Source organism: Dunckerocampus dactyliophorus, chromosome 11 (genome assembly GCF_027744805.1).
Source record: "Dunckerocampus dactyliophorus isolate RoL2022-P2 chromosome 11, RoL_Ddac_1.1, whole genome shotgun sequence".
Taxonomy (NCBI): Eukaryota; Metazoa; Chordata; class Actinopteri; order Syngnathiformes; family Syngnathidae; genus Dunckerocampus; species Dunckerocampus dactyliophorus.
The window spans coordinates 26,040,089-26,054,908 of NC_072829.1; the positions used below are offsets into that span (position 1 = coordinate 26,040,089).

A 14,820-nucleotide genomic window follows, 5' to 3' on the forward strand; every position below is an offset into this window, starting at 1 on the left:
AATGGAAACAGGCCCCTTGGCAGGCCATTTTATTCAGTATCTAGTCTTACAGGAGACTTTAAGCCGCCATCCCGTATAAAGAAAAGCCACACCATTTGAACATTAAAGAACCTACCGTACTTCTCTGTTCGAAAAGAGTAAGGAATTTTGCCCGGTAAAGTAGGTCACAGTTTCTATATTACAAGCTCTAGTCCCTAATTAAATTGATAGATTACACTCCCGAGAAACAGGTTTTCTTATTAATAACTTCACATATTAAGGTCCAGACACTTACATGACACTTTGTGTTGATAGTGTCGTTAAACTTTAATCAATCAATCAATCCAGCGCAATGCCAGCTGTTATTCAGTATTTTCCAGGTCTGACACCAAAACTTTACTATTATTGTATAATGCGGTAGCCCACTGGGGTCCTTTAATCAAATAGTCAGCTAGCTAATTCTGGAAACCCTTTTGACGAAGAAGATGGCAAAAAGATACGGTGCAAAACCATGCAGCACCAGAAGTCGCATTAATGTTAAGAAGTATTTGACTTATTATTGGATAGCGTCAGTATATTAAAACGAATACATTCAGAGACTTCTTATATTCTAAAATTGTCGGTCTTGCTTAAAAATACACACATTTGGTTGTGTTCGAAGTTAAAAAAAATATGATATGGCTCTCACGGAAATACATTTGAAATATGTGGCTTTCATGGCTCTTAGCCAAAAAGGTTCCCGACCCCTGAACTAGAATCAACCTCTGATGATGTCCTAAAAGGGGCGACTTCTAATAAAGACACGTTATGTTTTGCGTTACAGAAAAAGGGGGCTGATATAGCATTGAGGATTTAGTTAGTGCACAGTAATGTTATCCACACATTTGTTGTTTGTTCTTAAACCTGATTGGACGTCAGTAGACGCATTCAATGACGTTCAACGGGAAAATGTGTTGTCTTTCTGGAAATTACATAATAACGATCACGTTACTTGAATACGTTGAATGGTTACAAGCAAGTTCTGAGTCACTGACATCAAAGTCCAAATCGAGTTGCAAGTCTTTGATGATATTGTCAGTGTGAGTCCAGAGGCTTCAAAACTGTGACTTGAGTCTGACTGAAGTCCAAGTCGCATGGCTCGAGTTCACAACTTTGGTTTATATGCAGTGTATTAATAACACGACAAGACTGAGGCACCAACGTGCGGGATTCTGTGTTTGGGCAGTCCATTCAGTGGAATGATGACTAGTTTGTATCACATTCTCATTTCAGTTTGCCAAATGAATGAGCCTTACAGCGTACCGTAGTATTGTGTAAACTAAGTATGGTGAGATTTGGTGTTGGGTGTGTGAGCCAAGATGGCTAAATATGTCCAACAACAACAGTTTGTTCCACGCAATATTGTACGACAACTGAGACAGTGAACGACAACTGAGACAGTGTACGAGAACCGAGGCAAAATCTTGGTGGAAAACCAAATCAAACAAAAACAGGGGTGTTTGAAAACCGAGGTTTGACTGTTAATCAATTGATCAGCCACCAATCAATATCGTCCAATCTCCGTGAAAAAGCTCGTCTTCGGCATATGCCGACACAAGCCTTTCAACGCCGATCACAAAAGTCGATCATCTGTGGCTCGTACTATTGCAGCCTGCAGCGACCCCTGCGTTCAGTGTAGTGTCTTGCCCGAACGTCTCGGGTAGCGGCGTCCTCCCACCTTCCTTCACACTGTGTAGGCGCGCCACAACAAAAACAAACACGTCTACCGTGTGGAACTTAGGCACGGAGTATGGTGAGTTTACGAGGCTCACGGTGTGATCATCAATGAAACAGCAGCTAACACTTGCCCGTATGTTTGTGAGTCAGAAGGCCAATAAACAAATAACCTGAAAAATAAGTGAACTCATGTGACGTGATGACCAGCCCTCATCCACGGTGGAAGACACCGGGTTCGCCAAATGCTCGCTCGCTTGGAGCCCACCTACGCGCCACCTTGGGCTCCACCACTGTAACCAACGTATTCTCCCAACCAAAGTCTCCTTAAAGAAGGCATCTCATCCTCTTAAGTTTCACGAGTGTTTAAAAAGTAAGTAAAATGTTTTTGTCTAAATTAAGGTGATTTTATGGTTCCTTTTTTCATATGTTATAGCCAATATGGGGGGGGGGGTGCTCTATAATTATGTCAAATGTATTATGTAAAAAGTGTTTGACATGCCTCCGGTGGGTCCTCCTTGCATTCAGTTTCGTCTCATGACCTTGCAGCATGGGCCGCACGATGGCCTAGTGGTTAGCATGTTGGCCACGCAGTCAGGAGTTCTGGAGGATCTGCAAGGTCTGAGTTCTCCGTTGGGCATCTCTGTCTCCCCGTGCATGCGCGGGTTTTCTCCGGGTACTCAGGTTTCCTCCCACATTCCAAAAACATTAATTGGCGACTCTAAATTGTCCAAAGGTATGAATGTGAGAGTGAATGATTGTCTATATGAGCCCTGCACCTGACTGGCAACCAGTCCAGGGTGTACCCCGCTTCTCGCCCGAAGTCAGCTGGGATAGGCTCCAGCATACCTGACCCTAGTGAGGAAGAAGATGGATGGATGGAACTTGCAGCATTCCTCTTTTTTAATTTAAAGAAATTTCCCGTTGCATTTGTTTTCTGTCATTTCTGTGTTTGGAGCATTTGGACGCTCCCGTACAAAAATAATCTGTTTTTAAATCACATATCATTCAACATATTTATCATAGTTTTTTATGCATCTTTTCTGTTTCATTGATCACCATTATCTCAACATGAGAGCTGGGAAAATCAATCCAAATATCGATTGTGTTGATACCAAGAGTAGCATCAGTATCGCATCAATAATAGTGTGATGACATCCATATTTTTTAGTTCTCTTTGATGTTTTTTTTTTTGCAAATATCTGTGTTTTTTTGTTGTGTTGTTCATCTTGTTACATTGTTGATATTGTTGTGGCTGCAGGCTGAAACACGGTTGTTTAGGGCAACACCCACTGGGGGGGGGGGGGGGGGGGGGGGGGGGGCATGATCAAAAAGTTACAGGACACAAGAGGGTTTTGGACGAACACTGTTTGCTGATTTAAGATTCACAACAAACTTCAAGCAGGAAGTCCTGCAAGTAGGTGAGCGACTCCGCCACATGGAGAGGCAACATTTGGCCGATGTCCACCTTGGATCGGCACAGAAAAGCCTCCACGGCTCTACAAATGTCCGCCTTTGTAAGCATATCTTCTGGCTTGTAGACCAAGGTGCCAGCCTCGCCTGTTTGCTTGCTCACTGAGCTCGAGAGATATCCTACAGACAACACCAGCGCAGTTTAAGAGGCGAACAATGTATATGAACAATGTACATGTCTTTCATGGTAATACTACACGTTTAGTAGTAGTAGTAGTAGTAGTGAAAAGGGGCCAAGTAAGGAATGTTTATTATGTAAAATGTATATGGTCCTCCATTAAGCAAAAATGATCTTTTACTAATGTCCTACCTGTAATATGTGTCCCTGTACCAAACATGAGAAATACTGTATATATAAATCTGCCTCACTTGTTGACTCTACTTTGGAGAGTAGAGGTGTTCAAACGCTTGCCTTTGGAAAACCTCCTTCCTCATGGTGGACATGGTAATGACTCTAACCCGCCCCTTGTTAGATGAGCTTGTCCTGTGTTGGCATGGGCCGGTTACCAGTTTCATGTCCTATGTTATTCCTCACAGTCGGAACTAGACTTCGATGTGCTGGAACCACAAGCGTGTGCTGTGTTGTCAAAAATCGAGCGTAGATAGCACCGGCGTTAGCTGCCTTGTTAGCATTGAGCGGTGCCGGCACGGCTGCGCTGTTGTCGGTCCACATATTTCTCACGTCGAGGGTCACCAAATGTGGAGATGTGATTGAGGAAGAGAAGGGAGTGGACGATAAGTAGTATAAAGCGTTTACTCTCCACTGAAGAACAAGCAACAACCATTTAACGGGGGTATTGTGCGAAAGTGGCTCAACCATCCCAGGCTTTGTGCTCAACATCCAACTCAACAAAACCTAAATTCCCCAAACAGAATTGAACGGTACTTCGACAGTGTTTGACGTCATATTATTCTACTTCCGCTGGAAAGTGAAGCGATCCCGGCCAGTGCATTTTGTGCAAGACAAGGAAGTAATTATTATGGAGCGTTATGATGAGTTCCCAAAACATTGTGACTGCTAAAAGCAAGACTCTTGCCGCCAATAGGGCGAGGGAGGACCGGCGTGTGAATGCGGAAGTTAACACTGAATATTATACTAACTATACTAACTACCCTACTACTAGTCACAACTTGACATATTAACACTAATTCATTTAAAAAAATTAATTGGAGCAACATTTCTTTTTTGAAGTCATATTTTCATGAAATATTTTCCAATACTGTATCTCGTTGTGACCACTAGATGGCAGTGTTTTGTGTGTGATGTGTTGTGCAGACCTTTTTAATTGCTTTCTTGTACAATTTTTTTCCTTGTTATAATAAAACAAGTGTTTTACTGCAGTTGATTGATGCCTCAGAGTGTTTATTCCTCCAGCAAATGTAATAGGAAGACTAACGAGCTGAGTACTCACGCAAAGACTGCTGTGACATTTATGTCTGCTAACATTGGCCTAATTAGTAATATTACATTTTATTCCTGGTGCTCGCCTCAAAAAGTGAGCATATCTAGCATATTCCCTCAGCTGAAAATCTTTCGCTTATAGATGGATAATATCATCAGGGAATGTTCTTTTTTTCCCCATTTATTTTTTTCATCTAAACCGGTCGGGACCAGGTTATGAGTTTGAGCCTAAGTTACCATGGTGATACAGCTGCTTTAAAAGAGAGCTACCTTCGCTGAACAGACAAGTCCGGCTTTCCACTCAACACAGCTCGCTAACCCACTAAACTCGCTTCGCAGAACACCCCCAACGTCTTCAGTTTCTAAAAACAATCACATGACCCGGAAATGGTAGTTTGTGGAAAAGTGTGACCTGCACATTAACCACTAGGAAATAACGTAACATTACGAGGTTAGGTTTTTTTTACGGTCTGACCTTCTTGAGCCACTTGATTGCATTTATTTGCATTTTGCATTGTTTTTTGTTTTTTTTTAACTGAGAACCTTCTTATTGTGTTGTGACTTCAGTTTCAGGATTAGCCACAGTAGACAAGATTGAGAACTGCATTTTATTTATTGAGAAAAATTATGTGTTTTTTTTGGTACTTGTTTTAAATACATATGCTCCACTTTCCTCGTGTTTTATGATATGGCTTAAAAATGACTGTTTTGACTTGGCTTTTTGTTCTCTTTTCAATAAAGATATTTGAAAATAACACATTTTAGAGAGGTAATTACAATACGGTGAAACCGTGACATTTTAGCCCAAGGTTTATCATTACGTCAGAATCTCATACCGGCCCATGTATCCTCCTGTCCCACTACATTGTTGTGATATATGGCATCAATGTAAAAAGTGGATCAAGTGCACAATTGTGCTCCTTGGAGCCACACACTCTCTTGGAGACACAGCAAGTTCGCATTAAAGCTACATAAAACACTATGAAATGGGACCTTTAAAACTATCAGTCTCCCCCTTCTAGATTTTCTCATGCATTCCAAGTGCGCAATGAAAATAGGTTTCAACAAATGAGGAAAATGAGTGGCAAAGAGACTCAGAAATAACAAGAGAAATGGTGTTTTATTGCAATGGCAAAACATCTCACCTTTCATTGCTGTGTTGTAGCTGACCAGCAACATCCAGAGGTGATGAACCAACTCTTCCCATTTCTGCCACCTTTCACTTCCATCCTGTGGATGGCAATCATGCATCAGGTGTTTTGGATCCAGTCATAAAAATACAGCTTGACTTTCTCTAATGACATGCATTCTAAATGAAGAAAATAAATAACTATACGCGTCGATATAATATCTGTATGTATCAATATCATTTTAGTGAAAGGATTAGAGACAAATTAAGAATTGTCACCGTCGGGTCTGCAGCCGGTGTGCAGTTCTCCAAAAAGTGAAGTAGACGACTAAGCGACATGGGCACCGGTGTTTTCAGCGGGCAGGCATAGTCCAGCATATGTTCCAGCATCTTACATCTCAGCAGGTTGTTCTGCATGCTGTCCAGCAGCAGCAGTCTGGGAATCATAAAGTCACAGGCCAGTGTTCATTTCGTTGACAAATACATTTCATTCAAATCAAAACATGCACGTTGACAAAAACTATGATAAAATGACAGTTTCGTCAACAAAAAACAGATGAAAATGCTGACAGAAATGAAATCTAAAATCTAATTTTGTCTTGTAGATGATGGGGACAAGTTAGGAATATATCGAATCACATTTATTTTAGCCAAGTGTGAGAGGGGGGACGGGGTGAGATTCAATCAAAGCTACTGTCTTTGTGAGGTAAGGCTGTTGCAGTTCCCACCGCCAACCGTAGGCTGCAATATTGTAACAACACAAAAAACACTACGCTGCTTAGTTATTACTGTTGCTTTCATAGAAGCTGATCCTTTAACATGCTCAAAGATACTGTAGCAACCTACTGTAGCAATCGCCTGTAAAAGGTAACAACAGTTTTGAGCACATTTTTGCAAGTTTTTTGCTAGAATGCCAAAACTTTGTGCCGCGGGAGAGTGCAGTCATGGCACGGCTCACGGTGTTCCGTCTTTTTAACTGGCCCAAACATGGAAAAGTTGCAAAGAGCTGGACAGAATTGGCCAGGAACACGCAAATGTGGAAAGGGCAGTCAAAGTGGTCGTCGTTATGCTTGGTGCATTTCCACGATGATTGCTATGAGAAGTTTACAGTGTTGCTAGTCTGGGCTTTTTATCAGTGTGTTGTATCCATTTTATCCATCCGTTGTAACTATTGAGGTAGTTGACGAAAACCAATCAATTTAGATGACGAAAGTATGACTAAAAGAAAAATACATTTAGTCAAAAGTCTATGAGAAAAATTTTATGAAAAACTGCAGAGGCAGATTATGCACGACAACTAACTACCTAAAATGCTTTCCATGCAAAGTGTGTGCAATGAATGTAAAAATGTGCTCACGACAACTAAAGCGTCTCGATGCATCATTAATGCATTCACGCCTGCTGTATGCGCGCCGTGAAAAGAAATATTACAAAATCCGCTCATAACCTGTGCGCTCGTCTGGGTTCAGTGCTGACAAGCATGAAGAAGAGTTCCTGGGACAGCCTGGGTGTGCTGAGTGCGGGAGAGCAGTCCACCTCTAAAGCCAGGGACAACATTCTCTGGAGACTGGATACAATCCTGCACGGTTAGAAAAAGACACAAGTGTAACTGACACTGTCTTTTACCCACACTGGGCTGGGATAGGCTCCAGCTGGATGGATGTCTTCGTATGGAAAGGACACGGACAAACCAGCATTTATGAAGTGAAATAAAAACTAAATCTTTGTGGCTCACCTGATGTGTTCTTCTCTCTCTCTGGCTGCTTGACTGCTATCTCCATTTCCAGTTGATTTGAAGATGGAAGAAAACATCCATTGAATGACATCCCTAGAACAGCATAATTACTTTAGAGTGTCTCTTGTCATTGTGTAGGTTCAGCATAAAGGTTGTTATTATCATTGCTGCTATCAACCTTTTATAAGAAAAACAGGTTGAGTCAGAAAACATGACCATGCTTTTTTGCATGCCTTGAGATGCTAAGGTGCCAAACTCACTTGACATGCGGGAAATGCCGATTGCAAGACAACGTTGCCTTTGCAATCGAGAGGTGGAGTTCAGAGGTGGACTTTCTGTACGAGAAGTCATCCTCCAAAGTCTGTACAATATAATCCAAGAGCATGCGCACAACCTCAGGTCGATGTCTCTTTTTATCGTCCTAATGAAGCAAGATGGAGGCCAGTGTAAGAACATAATCAGTAAACTGCAGTAGTCCAGAAGGATATAATGTAGACAGACAGCAACATTTGTTTGGAAATGTAACTTTGGCTCAGCCTTTGGTCTGGTGTGAACAACTTTGGGTAAAGGCTGTTTGAACACAAAACTATGGCTCGTATAACTACCACAGTACTGGACCACAAGATTAAAACCTACATTTCCCTGCTTGTTGAGTACCTGATTGGACATGACTGAAGTCACCAACTCCCAGCTCCAAGGAACTGTGTTTTTGTCAACACTGTGGTGTCTGCAATTAAACGGTGACTTTAGTTTTTGACTTCAAAGATGTGAGGTGGTACAGGTGCATCTCAATCAATTAGAATATCGTGCAAACGTTATTTGATTTACACCCTCTGGAAGTTTTTGCAGTTCATTTGCTGATTAGTACAATACTGATACTTTTAGTTTTTAAAATTACAGTTTAGCGTGTTTTAACGTCGAAAATTTACGCCAAAATTTGGTGTCAGTTTGCGTATATTTTCTGGTTAGCAAACAATATGGCATGCATCTTCCATTCATCCATTTTCTATGCCACTTCTCCTCTTTAGGGTCGCGGGGGTATGCTGAAGCCAGTACATAAGTACTCGTGAAAAACCAGTCAGTATCTGGTATGACCACCAGTTGCCTCAAATACACCGATCCAGAGCATCCCAAACATGCTCGCTATCAATAGAACACACCTGTGTTTGCTGTCCATAACATACACGCCTGCCCGTGCCAGGACCCCACTGCCACCACGGACCACTCCATCCACAATACATTTTACAGTATTGATAGGATTTTGAATACACAGAGATACTGTGACAAGCGCCTGAGGCCTATTGTTGTGTCATTCATCCACAAGCACCACCTCATGTTGCACGGCCCCATGTTGCAAAATTAACAATTCCTGGAAACTGAAAACATCCCATTACTTGCATGGCCAGCGTACTCAGCCGACATGTCACCCATTGAGTATGTTTGGGTTGCTCTGGATTGGCGTAAACGGCATTAGAGACAAATGGTGGTCATAGCAGATACTGACTGGTTTTCGGACCCCTCCGGACCATCCCCAATACAGTTAAACTGCACATTTTGGAGGGGCTTTTTATTGTGGCCAATCGAAGGCAGACTTGTGCAATAATAATGCTGTCTCATCAGCATCTTGATATGCCACACCTATGACATGGATAGATTATGAATCATGAATGATGAATGCTTACTAACACAGATTTGTGTACAATATTTGAGATAGGCAGGCCGTTTGTGTACATACAAAACGTTTTAGGTCTTTGAGTTCAGCTCATGAAAAACGACAGCAAAAACAAAGGCGTTGAATTTATATTTTTGTTGAGTGTATTTCACTGTGTGTAGTGAACCTACAGAATATAAGTGTTTCACTTTTCCATTGAACTACTAAAATAAATGAGCTTTTCAAAAATATTGTCATTTATGGAGATGCACCTGTGCATAGTCAACACTGATTCTGCAGTAGCTGGTTCTCTCACCTTTGTGCCCTCATCAGCAGATTCCAGGCCTGCACACAGTGGTGATGTGAACATAGCGGGTCCAGGAGGATGCCACTGAGCAGGTGAGACATGATGTCCTTGGGAGGACAGTAACCAGGATGTAGAAGGTCAGACAAGAGCTGCAGAGTGCCCTCTTGGATGTTCACCTGCATGGTGGTGTAAACTAGCCTGAGGCTTTGCTGGCAGAACGGCGTTGGCCACTGCACATCTTCCTCCTGCACCAACAAAGAAAGCAGATGCTAATTGTTAGATGTAATGAGTGTGTAGAAGGCCAGTTACATTAGATACAAATGGGAGAACGTGTTCTAACCAGGGTATGTGCTAATCCGTCCATTGCTTTCTGGAATCTCTGAGGGCACACAAAACGCTTTTCATCCTGACTGGCCTCCCTGAAGTCAACATTAGCATTATTTTCTTCGTCAATCTCCTCCTGCCATTTGAAATTCTTCAAACTCTCTCTCTCTTCTTCATCTTCACCGCGGAAAAAGTCTTCAAAGTCTTCGCTTTTCGATACAGAGGGAGGAGTGTCAACGAGGACGCTCTGACATAGTTGATCAGACGCTGCATCGGTCATGACTTTAGTCTCTCGCCGTGACATGGTAGTCTCATCTTGTGCGCGGTCACAGGTGGCATGAAATGTTTTGTGGGACTGAGAAATGAGGTTTCCTTTGGGTGAGGCAGAGGGGACTGGAGAGGAGCTGTACCCAAAAGAAGAGGAGTCTGCATGAGTGCCGTGCGATGGTGGCCGAGTGGCATCTTCAGCTGAACGAGCAGAAGCGTTCTGTCCTGAACATGTCTCTTCTGTCACTCTTCTTTCTAGAAAATAAAATGTTGTATTACCAAAAAACGACAAATAGCTTCCAAATGAACCCGCTCTGGTTTCAACTTACCACATTCTTTCTTAGATGATATGTGTTCAAGACTGGCATTCTTTGCTTGCTTGGCCTTCTTCGTCAAAGGGAAATCAGTCAGTGAAATGGGTTCTAGATAAGCAGCTTTTGAATCGTTGCCCCCATAAGATACCTGAAGAAGGAGAGCATTTCATTAATAAATGTCCAAGTAGAAATTGTACATGGAGATTGGATTCAGAAAGAAAGCCTCGGCTTGAAGTCAGGGCGACAAGAACATCTTCAGACCTTGTCTTTGAAGACTGCAACTAAATGGTCGCGTTTTGAGACATTGCAAGACATGTTTTTATCTGCCCGTGCATGTGTGATCGGTTAATTTGCTCATTTTATGTTATTATTATTGAATAGCTTATGTTGTTGACAACCTTCTGCTCCACACTTAAGCCCAGTAGATGGCAGTACAGTAATCAATCATTTATCGAGGTTAATTGGTTCCACACCAGATCACGAAAAGTGACTTTCCGCAAAGTAGCATTCCTTCTTCATAAATTGAATATTTTCAGAGTTATGGCATAAAAAAAACTGTTTAGGATCTTCTAAATACGTTTTTTACAGGGGTGTAACGATTAATCCGCTACATCGATGTATCTATTTAAATTCCTATGATCCAACTACATCGATCTGTGTTCAGCAAGTTGCCATTCCGGACGACATATATCCATCTAGCATGATTTAAAAGGTAATCAATCGATTGCATCGATACTGCGAAATAAAGCACTGGATTTAAGCACGGCAGGCTTTATATGAATGTGAATGAATATAAATACAGCGTCCTGCGAGTGCGAGGCCTACATGAAAATTATGACGCTTGATTTTCTTCCCTGGGCTTTTTGATTATCAAAAGGCTACAACCTAAGTTAGTATATATTTTGTTGGTCCGGGGGGTCAATGACAGCTTTTGCCTTGACTCAGGGTTAAAGCACGCTCAACATACAAAATAATAATACTTATATTATATGGATAAATAACTGGAAGTATTGACACAATGCAACACATATTTCAGTAATGGCATACATTTGATAGACTGTAATCTAAATCATCATCATCAATGACTTGTCATGAATTCACCTCATCGCCCAGAGAAACAAATTACCTTTCAGCTACTGTATTTTGTGTACAGTCCCGCACAATATACACCTCTTGCCCACTGTCCTGTTTATTTACAACCACCAGGGTTATAAATCCACAACATTTTTATGACATATACCGGTCTTTGTTTATGGGTAACTTGAAAAATGACAAATGTGGGTCTTTTGGACCGTCTATTAGAGCAATTAATGTCCTAGCAGTGTGCCAAGGACAAGTTTACAATGCAGTGTTTCTGGATTCTGCTTACCATCATGGCGGCCAAACCCACGCAGGGCATACTAAGGAAGTGAATGCCGAGGCTGACAGTCCTATTCAATTGTGTCCTTGCTCCTCAGTAAGAAGAGCAGCTATTGGCTGGCCTAGAACTCGCTAGAAGACCTCATCGGCTCATTTGCGTATTATTTGTATATAATGTAACAGATGCTGTAGGGAAAAAGCATAACCTCGTACGTTTAGAACTACAAACACATTTGATTCTTGGTTTGTTCATTTAAAATTGGCCATCATTTTATCAAAATAAAATTATTTTAGCATTTAACTCAGCCAGCGCCTCTCAAAGTCTAGACAGCGTAATAATTACATCGGGACTCGCCTCCAGCCGCCACTCTTTATCTTGCAGTTAGGACTACTTGTTTCATTTACAGTATCACACAACTTTCTTCCATCACACGTTCTGACACGCTGATAGGTAAGTGACGGAGTCCGAATGTGGCTTAAGTGTAACCAGTAGTGATTTACTGAAGATGAAGATTAAGAACGTTTAGATCCCGCTCTATAAATCGGCAAGATCCTCCCTGCTGGCATCGCCCTCGGGCATGTTTGATTCATGGATGCAAAGACCTCCGCTGGTGTGCTGCGGGAGCTGACTGCACACTGACCGCTTGTGACTGCTTTGGGGCGGGGCGGACCTCTCCGCAGCACCCACTGCTGCTCAGCGAGAACAGCAACTGCAGAACAATACGTGTTTTCACTTTTACGTCTCCAAATACCAGAAAACTCTCCAACGACGTCAGAAAAAGTCGCTAGATGTGTCGCCACTGGGAAACACTCGGAGAAACATAAGGAAACAAAAATCACATCAACGAATAATAAAATGACGGTTGAAATCCTTTTTACAAATGTTTAAGAAATATTATCAACAATATCAGCCTAGAACCGCCCTCACCCCAACAACCAATCATCACAAACAGATTGCTGTCCTGTGGGAAACACTGTACTAGTCTAATGCTATGCTCTTACCTTTGAGAAAATATCAGTCACCTGCTCTCGTCTGACTCCACATCCATGAAACATCTCCATATAACTGCCAAGTGTTCGATACACTACAGTTGCCTCAACATGCACCTTTGTTCGTCAAAGACAGAACTGTGTCCTTCGAGAAGCTCAAAGCCCTCCAAGAAGGAAGAGAGTCCAGATTAGACGTTTGTGACAATTCTGCTGTATTTATTGGTGCAGAGTTGGTGGTGCAAATTTGTCGGAACAAATTTCACACACACGAACGTGCGTCATTTTGTCATTCTACATGAGTTGCATACCCAACACTGACTTTAATCGGATTACTTCAGCTCAGGTCATTTTCAGTTCTCTTCTACATGTTTTGATTTTTTTTTGTTATTCAAATACATTGTGTTTATTTATATATGGTTTGCAATCTCAGAGAATTAAGCTTTTAGACAAGGGGACAGCATGGGGGGCAAAAAGCCTAAGCATTTCAATGACAGCCAATCACAGCTTTGGCTTTTGTTTACATATTTTGCACTACTGACTTTATTTTACTCAAACAATGATATGTATTAGGAGGGAATAAGGGAATAATTCTGTTATTTTGTTGACGTTGTTGGATTGCCTTATATTATATTAAATATACGGTAGTTAAATTGGTACACATCTTTCCTTGTTTGCCTAAAATCTTTGCCCTGCGTATCATTCTGATTATGATCATGAATGATGAACAAACTGTAGTCAAAAATCACTAACTCATTCAATGAGCTTGAAAAATGTCGAAGAAAAAGTATCGGTATTGGCGACACTGGCCCTATACTTACCTGGTATTGTGTAGATCCCAAAAATTGTTTTTTGCTTTGTTTCGTTTTTGTTTGTTTTTTTTACATGATCCTAGCAGACAGTCGTTTTGCAACAGATGCAGGCTAACAGATCTTAGGAACGATTTTATCGTGCTCAGGGTTGCCTATCCCAGCTGACGTTAGCCGAACGGTGGGCTACATCATGGTAGGTTAGCCAAACACACACGGCACAGCCGTTCAAAACGTCAGTGATGTGGGAACTTGAACTGCAGTACAGTATCGCCCACTTCTGACTCACCAGCTAATAACAGTTACAACTATAGCCCCACATGGCGGCTAGCTAATACGGTGACTCCCCGGTGTGGTTCTGCTAATGTACTCACAGGTGTTACGGGCCATGATGGCTCAATGTAGGAGCTGACAAATTCCACACCCGAGTCGTCTTCCTCACTGTCGGAGCTGATGGTAATGACAGTGGTCATCGCTCTTCCTCCTTGGCACGCTCCGCGGCGTCGAATAAAAGGTGATATAAACAGTTTTTTGACATTTGTAGTCAGTAAAAACGCCAATTCTAAAAATTTTAACACATGACTGAAACACGAATAGCTTAAGTGGAAGAAACTCAGGATTTGTGCGATAAAATACGTGAAATGGCGTCCATGTTGTTTCGAGTCTTCTTACTTCTTCTCTTTTACAATGAACACGGCAGATAGCGTTCGGGTGGTGTACTGACACCTACCGTATAGAAGGGTGAATTCTGCACTTTTTTTGGAATTTTGCCCATCATCCACAATCCTCACGTGTGACATGAACACGTCTTTTCTGTGCGTTATAAAGATATAATAACAGATTAAAGAGAAACCCCCTTTACTGCACGTAATGGGATACACCTACCACACCTACAAATACCTCCCACAGGGTTTTATATACATTCCATGACCATGTAGTAACAGGTACGTTCATGATAACATGTAATACTTGCAGTATTTTGGTCCTTTTAAGCATTACCGGAACTCCCTTCCACTGTGAATTGATTTAACCTAAAAACATAGAAGCGAATACCTACACCTCGCGTTAACTTTTTCAAACTCAAAAATAAAAACACAGGCAGATCCTTACCTTTTTTGTAGTGGTCTGCGGCACTGTGAGCGTGGCGCCAGCGAGTGTGAGGTGAAGCTGTAGTCGCTAGCCGGCTAGTAACTAGCCGTGTGTTGGGGAGAACTGTCAATGCGCCAGTAACGTAGTTCGATGGGTTTAACAATGTTAATATAACAACAATGTGTTGTAGCTTGGTTTATATGCACGTCACGTTATATGCAAATGGGGCGTCGTTGGCCCTTTTTGGAGTCTTTTTCAGGAGGCTTTATAGGCGGAAAAAGC

The 14,820-nt window shown here is 41.8% G+C and overlaps 1 protein-coding gene across 2 annotated transcripts; it reads right to left on the minus strand.

Moving 5' to 3' along the window:
• Positions 1-3,007: 3,007 nt before the first annotated feature.
• Positions 3,008-14,478, minus strand: simc1 (SUMO interacting motifs containing 1). 2 transcript variants are annotated; one of them, XM_054791939.1, is made up of 11 exons: positions 13,824-14,474; positions 10,310-10,442; positions 9,730-10,235; positions 9,399-9,634; positions 8,089-8,158; positions 7,692-7,852; positions 7,432-7,524; positions 7,144-7,275; positions 5,976-6,132; positions 5,713-5,797; positions 3,008-3,285 (listed from the first exon to the last, which is right to left on the minus strand). In XM_054791939.1, the coding sequence occupies exons 1-11, from the start codon at positions 13,920-13,922 to the stop codon at positions 3,071-3,073; spliced, it is 1,887 nt and encodes a 628-aa protein (XP_054647914.1). In that variant the 5' UTR covers positions 13,923-14,474; the 3' UTR covers positions 3,008-3,070. The 2 variants fall into 2 exon arrangements, with proteins under 2 accessions (XP_054647914.1, XP_054647913.1); XM_054791938.1 differs by lacking the exon at positions 3,008-3,285 and having other exon boundaries at positions 3,312-5,797; positions 13,824-14,478.
• Positions 14,479-14,820: the final 342 nt, after the last annotated feature.